This window comes from Notothenia rossii (genome assembly GCF_949606895.1).
Source record: "Notothenia rossii genome assembly, chromosome: 10".
NCBI classification, from domain to species: Eukaryota; Metazoa; Chordata; class Actinopteri; order Perciformes; family Nototheniidae; genus Notothenia; species Notothenia rossii.
The window spans coordinates 46,976,939-46,991,568 of NC_136908.1; the positions used below are offsets into that span (position 1 = coordinate 46,976,939).

At 43.7% G+C, this 14,630-nt stretch overlaps 1 protein-coding gene across 3 annotated transcripts in view; it reads left to right on the plus strand.

The window, feature by feature from the left end:
• The window catches only part of lrguk (leucine-rich repeats and guanylate kinase domain containing), a 33,191-nt gene that overhangs the window by 16,215 nt on the left and 2,346 nt on the right, over positions 1–14,630 (plus strand). The window contains exons 20-21 of one of the 3 annotated variants that reach the window (XR_013803319.1): positions 13,576–13,615; positions 14,144–14,477. Coding sequence is in view for 2 of the 3 variants with exons in the window: in XM_079654787.1 (XP_079510913.1) it covers positions 14,144–14,315 (172 nt within the window). In the remaining variant the exon portion in view is untranslated. Of the gene's footprint in view, positions 1–13,575; positions 13,616–14,143; positions 14,478–14,630 lie in introns of those variants that run through there. The other 2 variants (XM_079654788.1, XM_079654787.1) reach the window with 2 other exon arrangements.

A 14,630-nucleotide genomic window follows, 5' to 3' on the forward strand; every position in this document is an offset into this window, starting at 1 on the left:
CTCATTTCAAGTTTGAATGTACACATCCTTCCAACAGCGATAAAATGGTATTCTCTATCTTTGATGTTCTGCTCTTTGAAGAGAACCAGTATTATATGTAAGTTTGCATTAGTTCTTCTAGTACAGATGATGTTTTAACGTGTATTTTAACAGGCGGGTTGGTAAGGTCGAGGACAATAAGGGCCGACAGCTCCCAGGTGTTTTGGATTTGTGCTGAACTTGCTGTTTTTATTACTGGACATTTGATGGAAGTATGTTTGAGCATCATGGATGACTAACTTAAGCTCTAACCTTCTTGTGCAGTGTTCTCCACTTTGAACTTTTTATCCTTTTATTTGATTCTTTCTGAGGCTCTCTCGAAGTGATAGAAAGTTACTTGGAACATTTACTCAATACATGTACTTAAATGCAGTTTAAAAGTCGCTTTTACTTTACATGATGTGTTTCTATTTGATGCTACTGTATACATAGATTCTTTTTACTCTTTTGTATTCATCTCCAACTATATTTACTTGCTACTTTACATATATAGATTATAAAAATAATCTGTCATTAAAACATGCATCTTTCATTAGAATCAGCTCTCCAGGCAACATTAATCTGCGGATGAATTGTTCATCGAATAGTTATAATAAGTCAATAAGAAGATATTTCTGGTATACTCACCTTAGTTCACTTGTAAGATACCACGGTGCTCTCTACTCTCTCTTATAAACGTTTTATGTTTGATATATTTTACAGATTTTATGTCTGTCCTTTCACTAAACTTAATCTTGAATGCAGGGCTTCAGTGCATTATGTGAATACTTCTTTCATCTCAGATTACAAACACACATCCTTTAAATCACATTTACACATAGACAGGCAGGAGGCAGTGTTCAAGGCACAGTAAACAGCATTAGAATCAGTTTATCAGGTTGTCCAGCCCCCCTTTATAACCAACCAAAGGAACACTTCCCCTTAGGCCCTGACTTGAAGCTTTTATCTTTCCAATGCAACATATTTTCTTTCAGTATGCCATGATCCACAATTAGCATAGGGATGGTACACCTCAAGGGTACGAGCTACAGATAGGAGTTAAAGATGGCTTAGACGTAGCTATGTCGACAGGAACACTCCGGATTTATCTCTGCAACCTTTCCCTCTCTGTGCTTTTAGAGGATGTGGGGATAGGTCAGGGTGGTGATATAATGAAAGCCTAAATAAGACGCACACACAACACACACCACTGCATTAACTCTGCCGCATGATGTGGCGCCACACTCAGTAACTATGGCAACGGCACACTGCACTGCACCTCCCTATGTGTGTGTGTGTGTGTGTGTGTGTGCATAGCTCCTCACTGTGTTCCCCGCGGACAGATTAATTCCCTGCCAGATTCATTCCCTGTCAACTTGCTGAAACAAAAAGTTTCTGTTTTAATTACTTTGGTGCAGTGTCTCGCTTCATCCATCTATCTGTATAGTGTCTCCCTCTCACTCTGACTGTCTCCCCCTCTCCTCCTTCACTCCTCCTCTTGCTCTCTAGTGTAATTAAAGACAGTCAGTGCGGATAATAGAACTGTAATAGTGTGTAATTGCAATAATCAATACACAGTGCATACTAAGGAGCTCGCTATTCATCAATATACAGGCAGGATGTGTCAGGGAGCACACTTGGTCCTCATTGATTTACATGTTTTGTATGCTTTAATTGGTCATGGACATTTGATCATCTTTGAATATGTATATACTTGTGGGTTGTGTAGCAATTACTATATCATCTATCATACAGTATATTAGCCTTAAGGGAATAGTTTGACATTTTGGGAGAAATACTTTTTCACTTTCTTGCCAAGAGTTTAAATCTCTCTCTCATATATATACTGTAAGTACTCAAATATTTTATATAAAAAGTTGCAAAAGGAATAAACAACACCAAAGAGATCTGTAGATACTGTAGTAGCCAGGTCTATTTTACTCTAAATGGAGCATTGAAGAATACTTGAAACTAGGGATTGAGACCATAAAATCATGTTTACAATGTTCACACAGGTAAAAATCTCTCAAGAAGTAATTATGTTTCTCATAAACTTCTATACAGTCAGTCTCTTTGATAATGTATTGTTCTTACATCAAAGTAACTTACAAATGAACACACTTTTTAGACATCACATTGACCGCGACCCGACCACGGATAAGCAAGAGAAGATGGATGGATGGATGGACATCACATCACACAGGATTTGTTTTCTTCTTAGCTAGCTTGCAAATATTGGTAAGATAGCGATAGCACAGCAATAATGTCCAAAGAAGCCTTAACTTAACAGTAGAAGGATCAAAACACTCCAAACAAACAAACACACAACCCCACTGCCCCCATGCCACATCTGGCTGCTCCCCTCTGGCTGTGTGGGTCAGGTGGATGGGGTGGACATGCCCAGACAAATACCCTTACTTGAACAATACTGCCCCCTCCAGGGTGGGCTGACCTCACCTGTGAGCCGGGGAATGGCAGCCTGAGGGAGGCATGGTTACAGCTGTGCTGGGGATGTGAAGGAACAAAAGGAATCTTGGCTTTATTTCTTGCTTTCTAGTCAGAGGGGGTTTCATTTTTCTCAACATTAGAGTGCCTGCATTTGATCTCCGCTTTGATTTTTTATAAGGTCTGACCTGTGATCGTACTTTTGACCTTTGGTTCGATGTTGGCTTTCCAAAAGGTGATGACAGCAGCTATCATAAACCTTTCCGTACCCTCTCACCATGCAGCTCTCTTATTCTCATATCATATCATACCTCTGGCTGTCTCCCTCTCCTCCACCTCCATGTGTTTCTCTCTTTCTGCAGATGTTATTCCCCCCCCCCCCCCCCCGGAGTAGTCTCCATCACCTCATCTTTCTTTATTCCACCCTTTCATCTCCCGTGAGAAGTGGGGAACCCCACAGTATAACAACTAGTAAGACTAGACCAAACCAAAGATGCAACATGTGTTAGCGATTAAAAACAAAAAGGTCCTTCTTTCTTTTTATGCCCCCTTTGTTTCTGTTTAGGATCTTGTATGTCCTGCTGCATTAGAAATACAAAATGTTCAACTTCTTTCCTCAAGCCTACTCCATTTCTGTCAGTCAAGCCTCTCTATGCTTTTCCCATTACCCTCTCCTCCTCCTCCTCCTCCTCCTCCTCCTCCTCCTCCTCCTCCTCCTCCTCCTCCTCCTCCTCCTCCTTGTATCTGTATCTCCTGCTTTTACTGCCTATATATTCCCAGCCTCTCATTTCTTGAAAGTTGTTGCCTTGTTACACCCACAGTGCACTTTCCATGAAATTGAGTGATCCACTGAATACATCCTTTTCAAAGCATCCATGAAAAGGCAGTAGACTCTCTGACTATGCAACACATTATCGTCCTTGTGTCCCACGCTGTGTCATGCATAATCTATTAAACCAAAGAGGGGCTTTCCAAAAGCCAAATGAAGAAGGATAAGAGTCTAAAGAGACAATTACAACAGAGGGAAGAGAGATTATAGGGACAAGGGTTATGTGACAGAGGTAAAACCCCCAGGTGTCCCCGTTTTGAAATCTTTTACCCCACCATAAGGTCAAGTGCTAATTAATTCCTGATATATTTAATCCTGGAAAGCCAGGGCTTGTGGAGTTGAATGAGCAGGGTTTGATGAGGAAACAGCCTGTGTTGATGGGCTACAGAGGCTGGGTATGCTTGTTTACCTTTATTTTGAATTTTTTTCCATAAAATCAAACATTGTAAAGGTCAGTAAATGGCAACCCCAGTGCAGTTAATGAAAACACAGACGGATAATGTTAGGAATTATGCTTCCACTTTCATTTTTTTTCTGCAATGTTGAACCACATTTACCTCTCCACATCTCTGTTGGCTGTCATTTTTATATGCAAAAACTCGTTTTCAGAATTTCTATGCAAACACTTTTGTATAATGCATATGAAGCAGCAGCTTTCAAAGCGGCAGTCCCCGCCCCCCCCAGCCATTTTCCATTCCATTGAGTACTGCCGCAGAGCTCCATTGACCTGACACACAGCAAATGTGTCTCTGCTTGTGGGTGTGTGTGTGTGTCATCTCTCAACCGTGGCCAACATGCAATATTGTACAACACAAGAAGACACATTCCACTGAGTTCACTGCCTGACTGATGGATGTTGTGCATTTATACGTTCACAGTGTACACAGAGTCTTTAGATATGAGCTCATATTCTGGTTTGAGTAAAGTCAGAGCCGGGTGAATGCATGGTTATTCTCACTCATGAAGCAACATTATATTATATTTGTCAGACAAAAAAGAACTTCCAGAAATGCTGGCTCACATCAACAACAGATGAAGTTCACTCCTGGATGCGTCTGATGTTGTCCTTATTGTTAACAAATTCCATGAAAAGACCAAAAATAACACTTAATGTATCCTACCAACAAATATTTGTTGGCCAAAGCCTGAGAGAGTCTGTTTCTCTGTGCCAAATACCTGCTTTTTCTTCCAAAACCTATACAGAAAATAAGATAATGCTCAATAATGCCCATGTTAATGTATTCCTTCAATATAATGAACATGGGTATTGACACATGTGGACTTAAAGTTATTTTTGAGTCAGAGTTTGCTGCTGTAAATATTAGTAAAACATCAAATGTGTATAAATCTTTTGGTGAAAATAGTCCCAATTATAACAATTTATTCATGCTTAAATGATGTTTGGTAAAAGATTTGAGGTTATTTTTGGGCTTTTTACCTTTTTTTATGTGAAACCTTAACTAGACAGTAAAGGGAGCGAAAGAGAGTATGACATGAGGCAAAAGGCCTCTGCAGTTAGGACTCCATCCTACATGGTGAACTGCCAGGGTGCATATTAATAAATATTTAAAGATATGAAAGTAAATATTGATGACCCGTTCTTAGAAATGTATGTCTTCAGTAGGAACCAATACGTCGCTGTTGAGAGCCCCAGGACAGGGAAGACAGGACATATTTAGCACTTACTTTTTTGCAAGATTTGTTGTAACCTCTTTAACTGAACTGTCTTTGGTTTCAATAAATATTGTGTCTTTCAAAAGGGATCAGTATAAAAAATCCATCCCGGATTATCGGCTGGAACACAAGTGGATACAAATATGTGAGTTGTTGTAATGTAGAAAACTGCAACGATTACATTCAACAGATGTCACAAAAAAGTTTTCTGTCATTTCCTGCCAGATGTGTTTTACAGAGGTCATCAGGTTCATCAAGTGATCACTGTCACTTTACCAATGAACTCTGAGTTGAATCTAAATTCCTATGCTTTTACCAAGCGATGCCATTTCACAGAAACACCTGGAAGTCAGCTCTCTGTTGTTTATGTTTTGCAGCCAAACATTGGGACTGCCAAGTGAGATGAGTCTGTACGAGTTATAGGATGCAGAGCAGCATGCAGGCACCGGGGCTGATACATCATGACAAATGAATGAATGAAGGTGCACACACACACACACACACACACACACACACACACACACACACACACACACACACACACACACACACACACACACACACACACACACACACACACACACACACACACACGTACGATTGAAGGTTTTTGTTTTCCCCTAAAGCAAAGTCACCACATATATGCAAAGTTAAATGCTGTTAAGACGCCATTTCAACAAGTTGAGTCAAATCCCTGTGTGATTGTTATAGTTCCAGTCAGAGTTGGATGTTTGAAAGCTGTAGACGTAACTTCATGCAACTTGATTCTTGAAGATACTTCCTCTGAATTGAGTTATGAAGGTGTTTAGGGCGACTGTGGCTGCGAGGGAGTGCGGTCGTCTTTCAACCAGAAGGTTGTGGGTTCGATCCCAGCCCATGCAGTCAACATGTCGATGTATCCTTGGGCAAGATACTTAACCCTGAGTTGCTCCCGATGGCATGGCCAACGGTGTGTGAATGTGTATGAATGTTAGGTCCTAAGGTACACTGCTCTGTATGAATGGGTGTGAATGGGTGAATGACATGTAGTATGTAAAGCGCTTTGAGGGGTCTTAAAGACTGGATAAAGCGCTATATAAGTACAGTCCATTTACCATTTATCCATCAGTAGTAAAAGTTGTCTTCCCCTGATGAATTCAAAAGGTAGCTCTATCCCATAGCCCTCTCTTGACCTCATTCCCTGTCTACATGTATGTCTTTGGTCTTTGAAAGGTTTAAAGGGGCAATTGTGGACACCTACTGCCCTTTGACCTTTAGGAGTTGTCAAAAATCCTATTGCATTTGAAGCATCTCTCCAGGTCAGACGCACACTCATAACTCCTGAGATAATAAGGGTGGTCTTTTGTTATCGACACATGGTCTTATTGTATTTTACTTTTCTGAATCACCATTTAAATTAAACAATTACATGCTAATTATAATCACTTCAAAAATAGTCTTTGTTGTGAGCCAACAATCTCTTTTACTGTGAGATTATTGGCTCACATTTTGACATGTGTATCCGGAGTTTTCTCTTCATGTTGATTACAGGATTTTCTGTGACACTTGGTCTTCTTAAGCACAGCGAAGAGTACTGGTTCTCTTCATTATTTTGATATCCTTTGTCGACTTCAGAGTGGTAATTGGACACACACTCATGACTAATTCCTTCAGCCCAGACTTCTGCTGCATCTCAATCCTCTGCTCTGGTGCAGCTTGTCCCAACAAACCAGCCCTCATGCTGAAACTGCTGTTTTCTTCTGTTGCCATGACAGCTCGTATCTCAGTGGGAGGCGGGAAGTAGTGTGGTTTATGAAATACATTTATCATGACAAAATCTGTCTGCAGGCGCCTAGTGTGTACACACCGAGGGTATGGATGTATGTGATTTTGTCTGTTCTGTGCATGCTGTGGCTCCCCTGCCTCTCTGCTCTGTGTGTGAACATGCGTGCACGTGTTTGTACGTACGCTTGTAGCGCTACAAGGCTTGGCACAGAGCAAAGCTTTTTGTAGCTGGCAGCAGTGGGCGCTCTGCCCAGCTTGTATGGTTTATGGATGCGAGACAGAATTGTTTGAGCCTCCGGCCAGAGAGAGACTGCCCATCTCCCTGGTGTGAAACTCCAACACATGTGCCAACACCGACAGCATTAAACAGAAACTGAAACAACATCATATACGTCTGACACTCATCTCATGCTGTCAGTCTATCAATACCTACGTTGCCACACAAAAGGAGGCCCGTGCACAAATGAATTACCAGCGTGGGAAAACAAGCATCCCAGCCTGGTTTCAGAACTCAGCAGCAGGTGACATGTCCTGATTCTGAAAGTTTAATCAGAAAATGTTCCAAAGTGTAGGGGGTCAGAGTTTAGTTCAGAGTAACTAACACATACACAGACAAAAAAACACTTCCATCTGCGTTTGAGCACACACTAATGAGATTACTGTAATACACCCTCCAATTATACGGAATACTGTAGAGAAAAATATTACATTTTAAATTTGAAACTGAAAGCGCCATATGAGGCTTTACAACCAGGGGCTAAAGCAATGTGTGATTCTCATAACCTCTGTGATGGAACCACTGGAGCAAAGAAAAGAGGTGGAGAAATGAAGATTTCAAATGCATTAAATCTGTATTTCATCAAATTATAAGTAGAAGCTCACTGAAAAGCTGCCACGAGGCATGAACAGTGAAAGACCAAAGCTTTTCCAAACTGAATATTAATAGGTTATTATGCTCATTCATACCTTAATGTTGTACTTCATCAGTGGCCTCAGCAGTGCCGTGGAACAGATATGGCCTTTTAAAAGGAAACTTCAAAGTGGTCTGCCAAGTTGTTTTCTTACTATTAAGGGTGATAAAGGTTTCATTAAGAAATGTTATACTGTATAGCATTTCTTAAGTAGGAATGAAACCTTTATCACCCTATGTTTTGTACTATAACCCAGGATGTAATTATATGTCATTGACATTTATATTCAAGTGTTATTGACATGTTCTAACCTGTTTTCCTCTTTATAATAAACCAGCCTTAATGACCCAACTCACACACCCTTCCTTCAATACTCCTGATGGCTTTGTTCATTTATGTTGCTTTTGTTGCGCCTTTTACTTTTTTCTCCTTTTTTCCTGCTTCTCTCGACTCCCAATACACATGATTGTTTTCTGGTTAGCCGACAGCGTAAATAAAAAGTTCACTTTTGTGCGGACACCTCTCTTGAATAGGGGGGATTTAGGCCCAGTTTGCGAAAGGGTGCAACTAGCTGAGACAAGGTGTCAGGGTTTGAGTTTTTGTTGTGTCTAGTATGGTTTTTGCTGTTCTGTCCTCCCTGTCGTTAGTTTCCCTGGTGTGGCTGATTGTGTTCACCTGTTGCCCTTGTGTTTCTCCTCCCCTGCCCGGCTGTTTCTCGTCTTGTGATTACCCCTCCCTGTATTTAGTCTTGTTTCTTCCTGTGTTCAGTGTTGGTTCATTTTTTGTCGTTCGTGTCTCCCTTCATGTTGGTCACAGTCCCTTTTTGTTTTGGATGCTACCTCGTGCCTTGTACCCTTTCTTGGATTCTTGTTTTTTCAGCTTTTTGTGATTAAAGCTCGCCTTTTGTTCCATTTTGAAACCTGCTTCCCTCCTCATTCTGCATTTGGGTCCAATTCCCCCCCCCCCCCCCCCCCATGACAGAATGAACCAACCACATATGGACCCAGCAGATGATCCATTTGAAGTGGAGTTATATTCATGTACCTACTTGCTGGCTTACAGCTATGGTGAATGGAGAGGAGCAACAAGCGCGGAGCAAAAGAGTGCTGCCCTGGCAGAGGCGTACCAGAGGGCAACAGAGAAACCAGGGTTAGTGAAGTTCTTACCTGGCTGGATGATGGACTTCCTCCAGACATGCGTTTCCCGGCCTGCTAGCCCCAGGCATGCTAACCCCCAGCCTGCCACAGTTCCCAACATAGCTTCTTTCGAGAACGTTTTTTATGGGTCTCGTCTGGCTTTTGGAGGTCAACGGAGCCTCCAAAAGGCTCCTAATGGCGCGTTTCCACTGCAGGCCTCGCTCGGTTTGGTTAGGCCTTATTAGGCCCGGCTCACTTTAATGCTGCGCTTCCATAACAGTTTAGGAGCTGGGGCAGTAACTACAGTAACACAGTGTAGGCGGAGCCGAGACATCATCTTCAATGAGCACCCCAGAAAAAACAACATCTGCCGTTAGCTGTTTGCACTCATGCTCCGCATATCTGTTCAGAAACTACTTCGGCATCATTTTGAAACGTGTATTACAATTAAATCACGGTCAAATATGTTCATCTTGTTGTAGTTGTAGCCCCAAAAGGGCTACCAAAAACGGGCCCCGCACGGCTCGGCACGCTTAATTCGAGCTCCGCGCTGAAGTGGAAACGCGCCATAAGAGAAGGAAACCCAGGTCCAGGCTACCAGCACGAGCCCCTGCAGCCATGTTTCCGGCTCCAGCACCGGCCCCTGCAGCCATGTTTCCGGCTCCAGCACCGGCCCCTGCAGACATGTTTCCGGCTCCAGCACCGGCCCCAGCAGCCATGGTTCCAGCCCCAGTTCTGGCCCCAGCAGCCATGGTTCCGTCTCCAGAACCGGCCCACACTGCCATGGTTCCAGCCCCAGTTCCAGCCCAAGTTCTGGCCCCAGCAACCATGGTTCCGGCTCCAGAACCGGCCCACAAAGCCATGGATCCGTGCATCAGTACCGGCTCACACAGCCATGCTTCCATGCTCCATTACCTGGCTTACACAGCCAGGGTCCAGGCTTCTGTTCCGTGCCCAACAACCATGGTTCCGGCTCCAGAACCGGCCCCAGCAGCCATGGTTTCGGCTCCAGTACTGGCTCTCCGGCCGACGCCAGCTCGCCGTTTCCTGTCGGCGTACCGGCCGACTCCGGCTCCTTGTCTCCTGTTGGCTCTCCGGCCGACGCCAGCTCCCCGTGTCATGTCAGTGGTTCGGCCCACTCCAGCCCCTCGTGTCCTGTCAGCGTTCCGGACGACCCCAGCTCCCTGTGTCCTGTCGGCATAACGACCGACACAAGTCCCCTCTCAAGTCCTCTCTCAAGTCCCTTCTCGAGTTCCCTCTCAGGGCACCTCTCTAGTTCGCTCTCGAGTCCCCTCTCGATTCCCCTCTCAAGTCTCCTCTCGAGTTCCCTCTCGAGTCCCCTCTCTAGTCAAGTCTCCTCTCGAGTTCCCTCTCAAGTCTCACCTCAAGTTTCCTCTAAAGTCCCCTTTCAAGTCCCTACCCAATGTCCTGTCCCGTTGGGGGTCCCGCCGACTACTCTTCCGCTGGGGGTCCTGCCAACTCCATGTCCTCCCCCGTTGGGGGTCCCGCCGACTACTCTTCTGCCGGGGGTCCTGCCAACCCTATGTCCTGTGCCGTTGGAGGTTCCGCTGGGGGTCCTGCCAACTCCATGTCCTGTCCCGTTGGGGGTCCCGCCGAATACTCTTCTGCCTGGGGTCCTGCCAACCCTATGTCCTGTGCCGTTGGAGGCCCCGCCGACAACTCTTCTGCCGGGGGTCCTGCCCACCCTATGTCCTGTGCCGTTGGAGGTTCCGCTGGGGGTCCTGCCAACTCCATGTCCTGTCCCGTTGGGGGTCCCGCCGACAACTCTTCTGCCGGGGGTCCTGCCAACCCTATGTCCGGTGCCGTTGGAGGTCCAGCCGACACCTTTTTTGCCGAGGGTCCTGCCAACTCCATGTCCTGTGTCGTTGGGGGTTCCGCTGAGAGTCCTGCCAACCCCATGTCCTGTTCCGTGGGAAGTCCCCGACTCTTCCAGCCGCTGGCTTTGCCCTCATGCTCGGCCCCCTGAGTTTGCCCGCTGTGGCCTTCGTCCCTTTATGAACTCTGCCTTGCCCCCGGGCCGTCCGCCCGAGATCCCCTCCATGGACTCTGCCTTGCCCCCGGGCCGTCCGCCCGAGAACCCCTCTAGGAACTATGCCTTTCCTGGGCTGTTGATCCAGACCTGTCCTCTGGACCCCCTCCACCCACCCAGTTTGAGATGTTTGACTTTGTGTAGGGACGTCTGGAATCCGTCCCTTGAGAGGGGGGTTATGTCAGGGTTTGAGTTTTTGTTGTGTCTAGTTGTGGGGTTTTTGCTGTTATGTCCTCCCTGTCGTTAGTTTCCCTGGTGTGTCTGATTGTGTTCACCAGTTGCCCTTGTGTTTCTCCTCCCATGCCTGGCTGTTTCTCTTCTTGTGATTACCCCTCCCTGTATTTAGTCTTGTCTCTTCCTGTGTTCAGTGTTGGTTCATTTTTTGTCATTCGTGTCTCCCTTCATGTTGGTCACTGTCCCTTTTTGTTTTGGATGCTACCTCGTGCCTTGTACCTTTTCTTGGATTCTTGTTTTTTCAACTTTTTGTGATTAAAGCTCGCCTTTTGTTCCATTTTGAAACCTGCTTCCCTCCTCATTCTGCATTTGGGTCCAATTCCCCCCCCCCCCCCATGACAGAATGAACCAACCACATATGGACCCAGCAGATGATCCATTTGAAGTGGAGTTATATTCATGTACCTACTTGCTGGCCCCCCCCCCCATGACACAAGGCTTGTTAGTATTCCCCATCTGAATACCCTAACAGGTCCAAAACACCTTTTATTCATAATCACACCTGCTCTTGAAAGATGGTTAGGCTTATTCACCCATGAAATGTTATTAAGCAAGATGAGTCTATTAAGAATAGAGTGGATCATATTTACAATGTGTTTATGTGGTACAGACCGGTTTAGGTTGTGTTCTCTGAAGTGCAGTGGTGGAAAGTAACGTTTACTCAAGTACTGTACTTAAGTAACATTTTGAGGTACTTGTACTTCACCTGGGTAATTCCATGTTATGCTAATTTATACTTCTGCTCCACTGCAATTTGGAAGTCAATGTTTTACCTTTTGCACTCAACTTAATTTGTTTGACAGATTTAGTGACTTTTAGTGAATCTGATTATCGGCTCATACTAAGTATACGTTAATACATTTGATTTAAAAATCCCTCATAAATAACCATGATCTACTTTTAAGATATTAAGCTGCAGTATAGAAAGTAATTAAAATGAGCTTCATTTAACGTATGATGATGAAATGGGCTATTACACATAAGTACTTTTGAATCCACTTCATCTGTACTTTTAAAAATGTAAGGTTATAAATTACTTTTACTTGTAACAATGTATTTATCAATTTAATATTGCTACTTTTACACAAGTTTAAATACCTGAGTTATTTTTCCAGCACTGCAATGGAATTGACAAGATATTTTCTTCACACTGAGGCTCATTTTGTATTTCAGCATTAGCCACACTGCTGTGCTATACAGAGAAATATACTTACAGGGACAAACTCACCTTTGAATGCTTAGGAAGAGTGGTCCTGATTGATGCACCCTCCTGAACTTCCTTAACATTTGCTGAGGGTCAGCAGCAGGGCAGTGCGTAACTCAGACAGCCCTGAGGCCAAACCACAATATGCCACCTTTTACTCTACGTCAATATATCACCTTCTCTGGAATAGTCCCTTATGTTTTATGATTGGAGCTGCTCTGCTGCTGCGCCGGCGAGAAGCACTGATGGAAAATCCTTCAATATTAGTGCAAAACTGGATGTGAAGGGAGCCCTCACACATTGACGTCTGACACTCAGTCACTAATTCTGACACACCTCAACAAACTGTAGTAACCTCAACCGTAGGTCAGCATGCTATAAAATTGGAAGGATAGGAAAAAGGTGCCTGATATAGCTGTCACTTTGCTGACATTGTTCATATTTATGATAGCAGAAGAAAGAAGTTTACAATTTGAACCATTAAGTCTGCAGAGTAGACATTTACAATAACATTCTGTATTCAAAACATGCCTCCTTTGCAATAATTGAAATGCTCTCACTATGTGATGTACTACCCATGTCATAGCATACGGGAAATTATTGGAAATAAGTTTCCTATAGCTTTGAGGTTTAATCAGACTGTTATGTCTCATTGCAAGAGAAGGGAATAGGATTTTCTAGTAAAAGACTGAATGGTCCACGTTTTTCTATTATTTCTTAATCCACCGGGTTTAATTGTTGCACTTTGTTAGATGAACTTTTGTTGAATGGTTTGAATGTTTCTGTGTATGCAACACATGCTTTTCTCAGGCTTTTTACAGATCCTGTAAAATGTGGTTGGAAGAGCTGATGCATTTACAGAGGAATACAGATAGAGACAACTCCTGCATCCATTGTCACTCCGGATCCCTGTAAAGGTTGGGAATGGATGCTGTGGAATAATAATAATAATGATAATAATAATAATAATAATTAATAATTCATTCTATTTAGAGGCGCCTTTCAAAGCACCCAAGGACACCTTACAATATACATTGCAAAGGCTTCTCATACACCATCGAAATCAGCAATCAGCCAAAACGACCACCGTTGTCTGCATCAGAGTTAGTGTTTATGAGTTGAGTTATAGCATGACAAGACTGACAGCTGGCCAAACCCTAATAAACTAGTCACCACATTCCTGTGGTCTACCATTAAAGGTGACCCAATGCCCCATGACACACAGACACACAGAGAGAGGAACACACCTACTGAGAGCAGCTAGTAAAACATGACAGATTTACCACCCTGCCTCTCCTTTCTGTTTTCAGACGGTGTTTGCTAAACAAGCTATTTGTGTTGTCTTTATGTGTGAGTATACAAACCTTTACTGCAGAGGTCATGCTCAAACCTATCATGTGCTTTTTTTACCTATTTGTTTATCTATTGCGAAGAGGATATTGTGTTGATGTAGTGTGCAAATGTAGTTTAAATCACCATTAAACTATTTTATTTTAACAGCCAAATTAAACCAGCAGTAAAAGACTGGGTCACTCATAAGTCCAATCTTGTGTATTATTTCCGTCACTATTTATAGAGGTTGTTCAAGAGGTGCCTTCTGTCTGCAAGTTTGCGTGTATCCAGGGCATTATTTGGTGGATTTCCAAAACTAGTCAAATTCAGCTTACAGTATGAATATGGGTGATGGCAGACTTAACCTTAGCATTGTTTTCACCTAACTGCTTATTCTATTACCCTGGGGGAAAAAATGTGGCTCGATGCACCAAACACATGCAATGAGAACAGTGGCAATGCATTCCTCGCAGGGTCAGAGCTCATCAGTAACTCCCCACCTCTCTCCCTCTCTCTTTTTTTCTCTCTGTCTCTTTGAGCCAACAGGTTGCAGCAGCTTCACCCTCCACCCCTCTTCCCAAACTTTTCTGCAGCAGAGCCCAGAAAAAAAGCGTCTCTGTTATTCATCCACCCTTACACACAACCAAACACAGCCGCCTCCTCCTTCACTCAGACACACACATTGATTCTCATGTACCATTCAGTCGATTATCTCTGATAACACCTTCTGCAGGAATACATTATCAATTCCAGACTTATTTTCAACTCCCCTGACTTGGATGAAACCTTTTTGTGTTTTTCAGTGGATATTTTCTCTCCTCTCGACCGTCAAGAGGTCAACTGGATTGGGAAGATAATAATGATTCACTTGTCTGCAGTGGTAAGTGAGATTGTGTGGGCCCATTTCAGTGCCATATAGTCAAAACCCATTACTTTAACTGCACTTTAATATGGTGCTTTACTGAGCAGTTTTGAATTCTTAACCGCCCAGACACCCTTGTTACAGCCTAAGTGTCTGGACCTAGGCCAACAG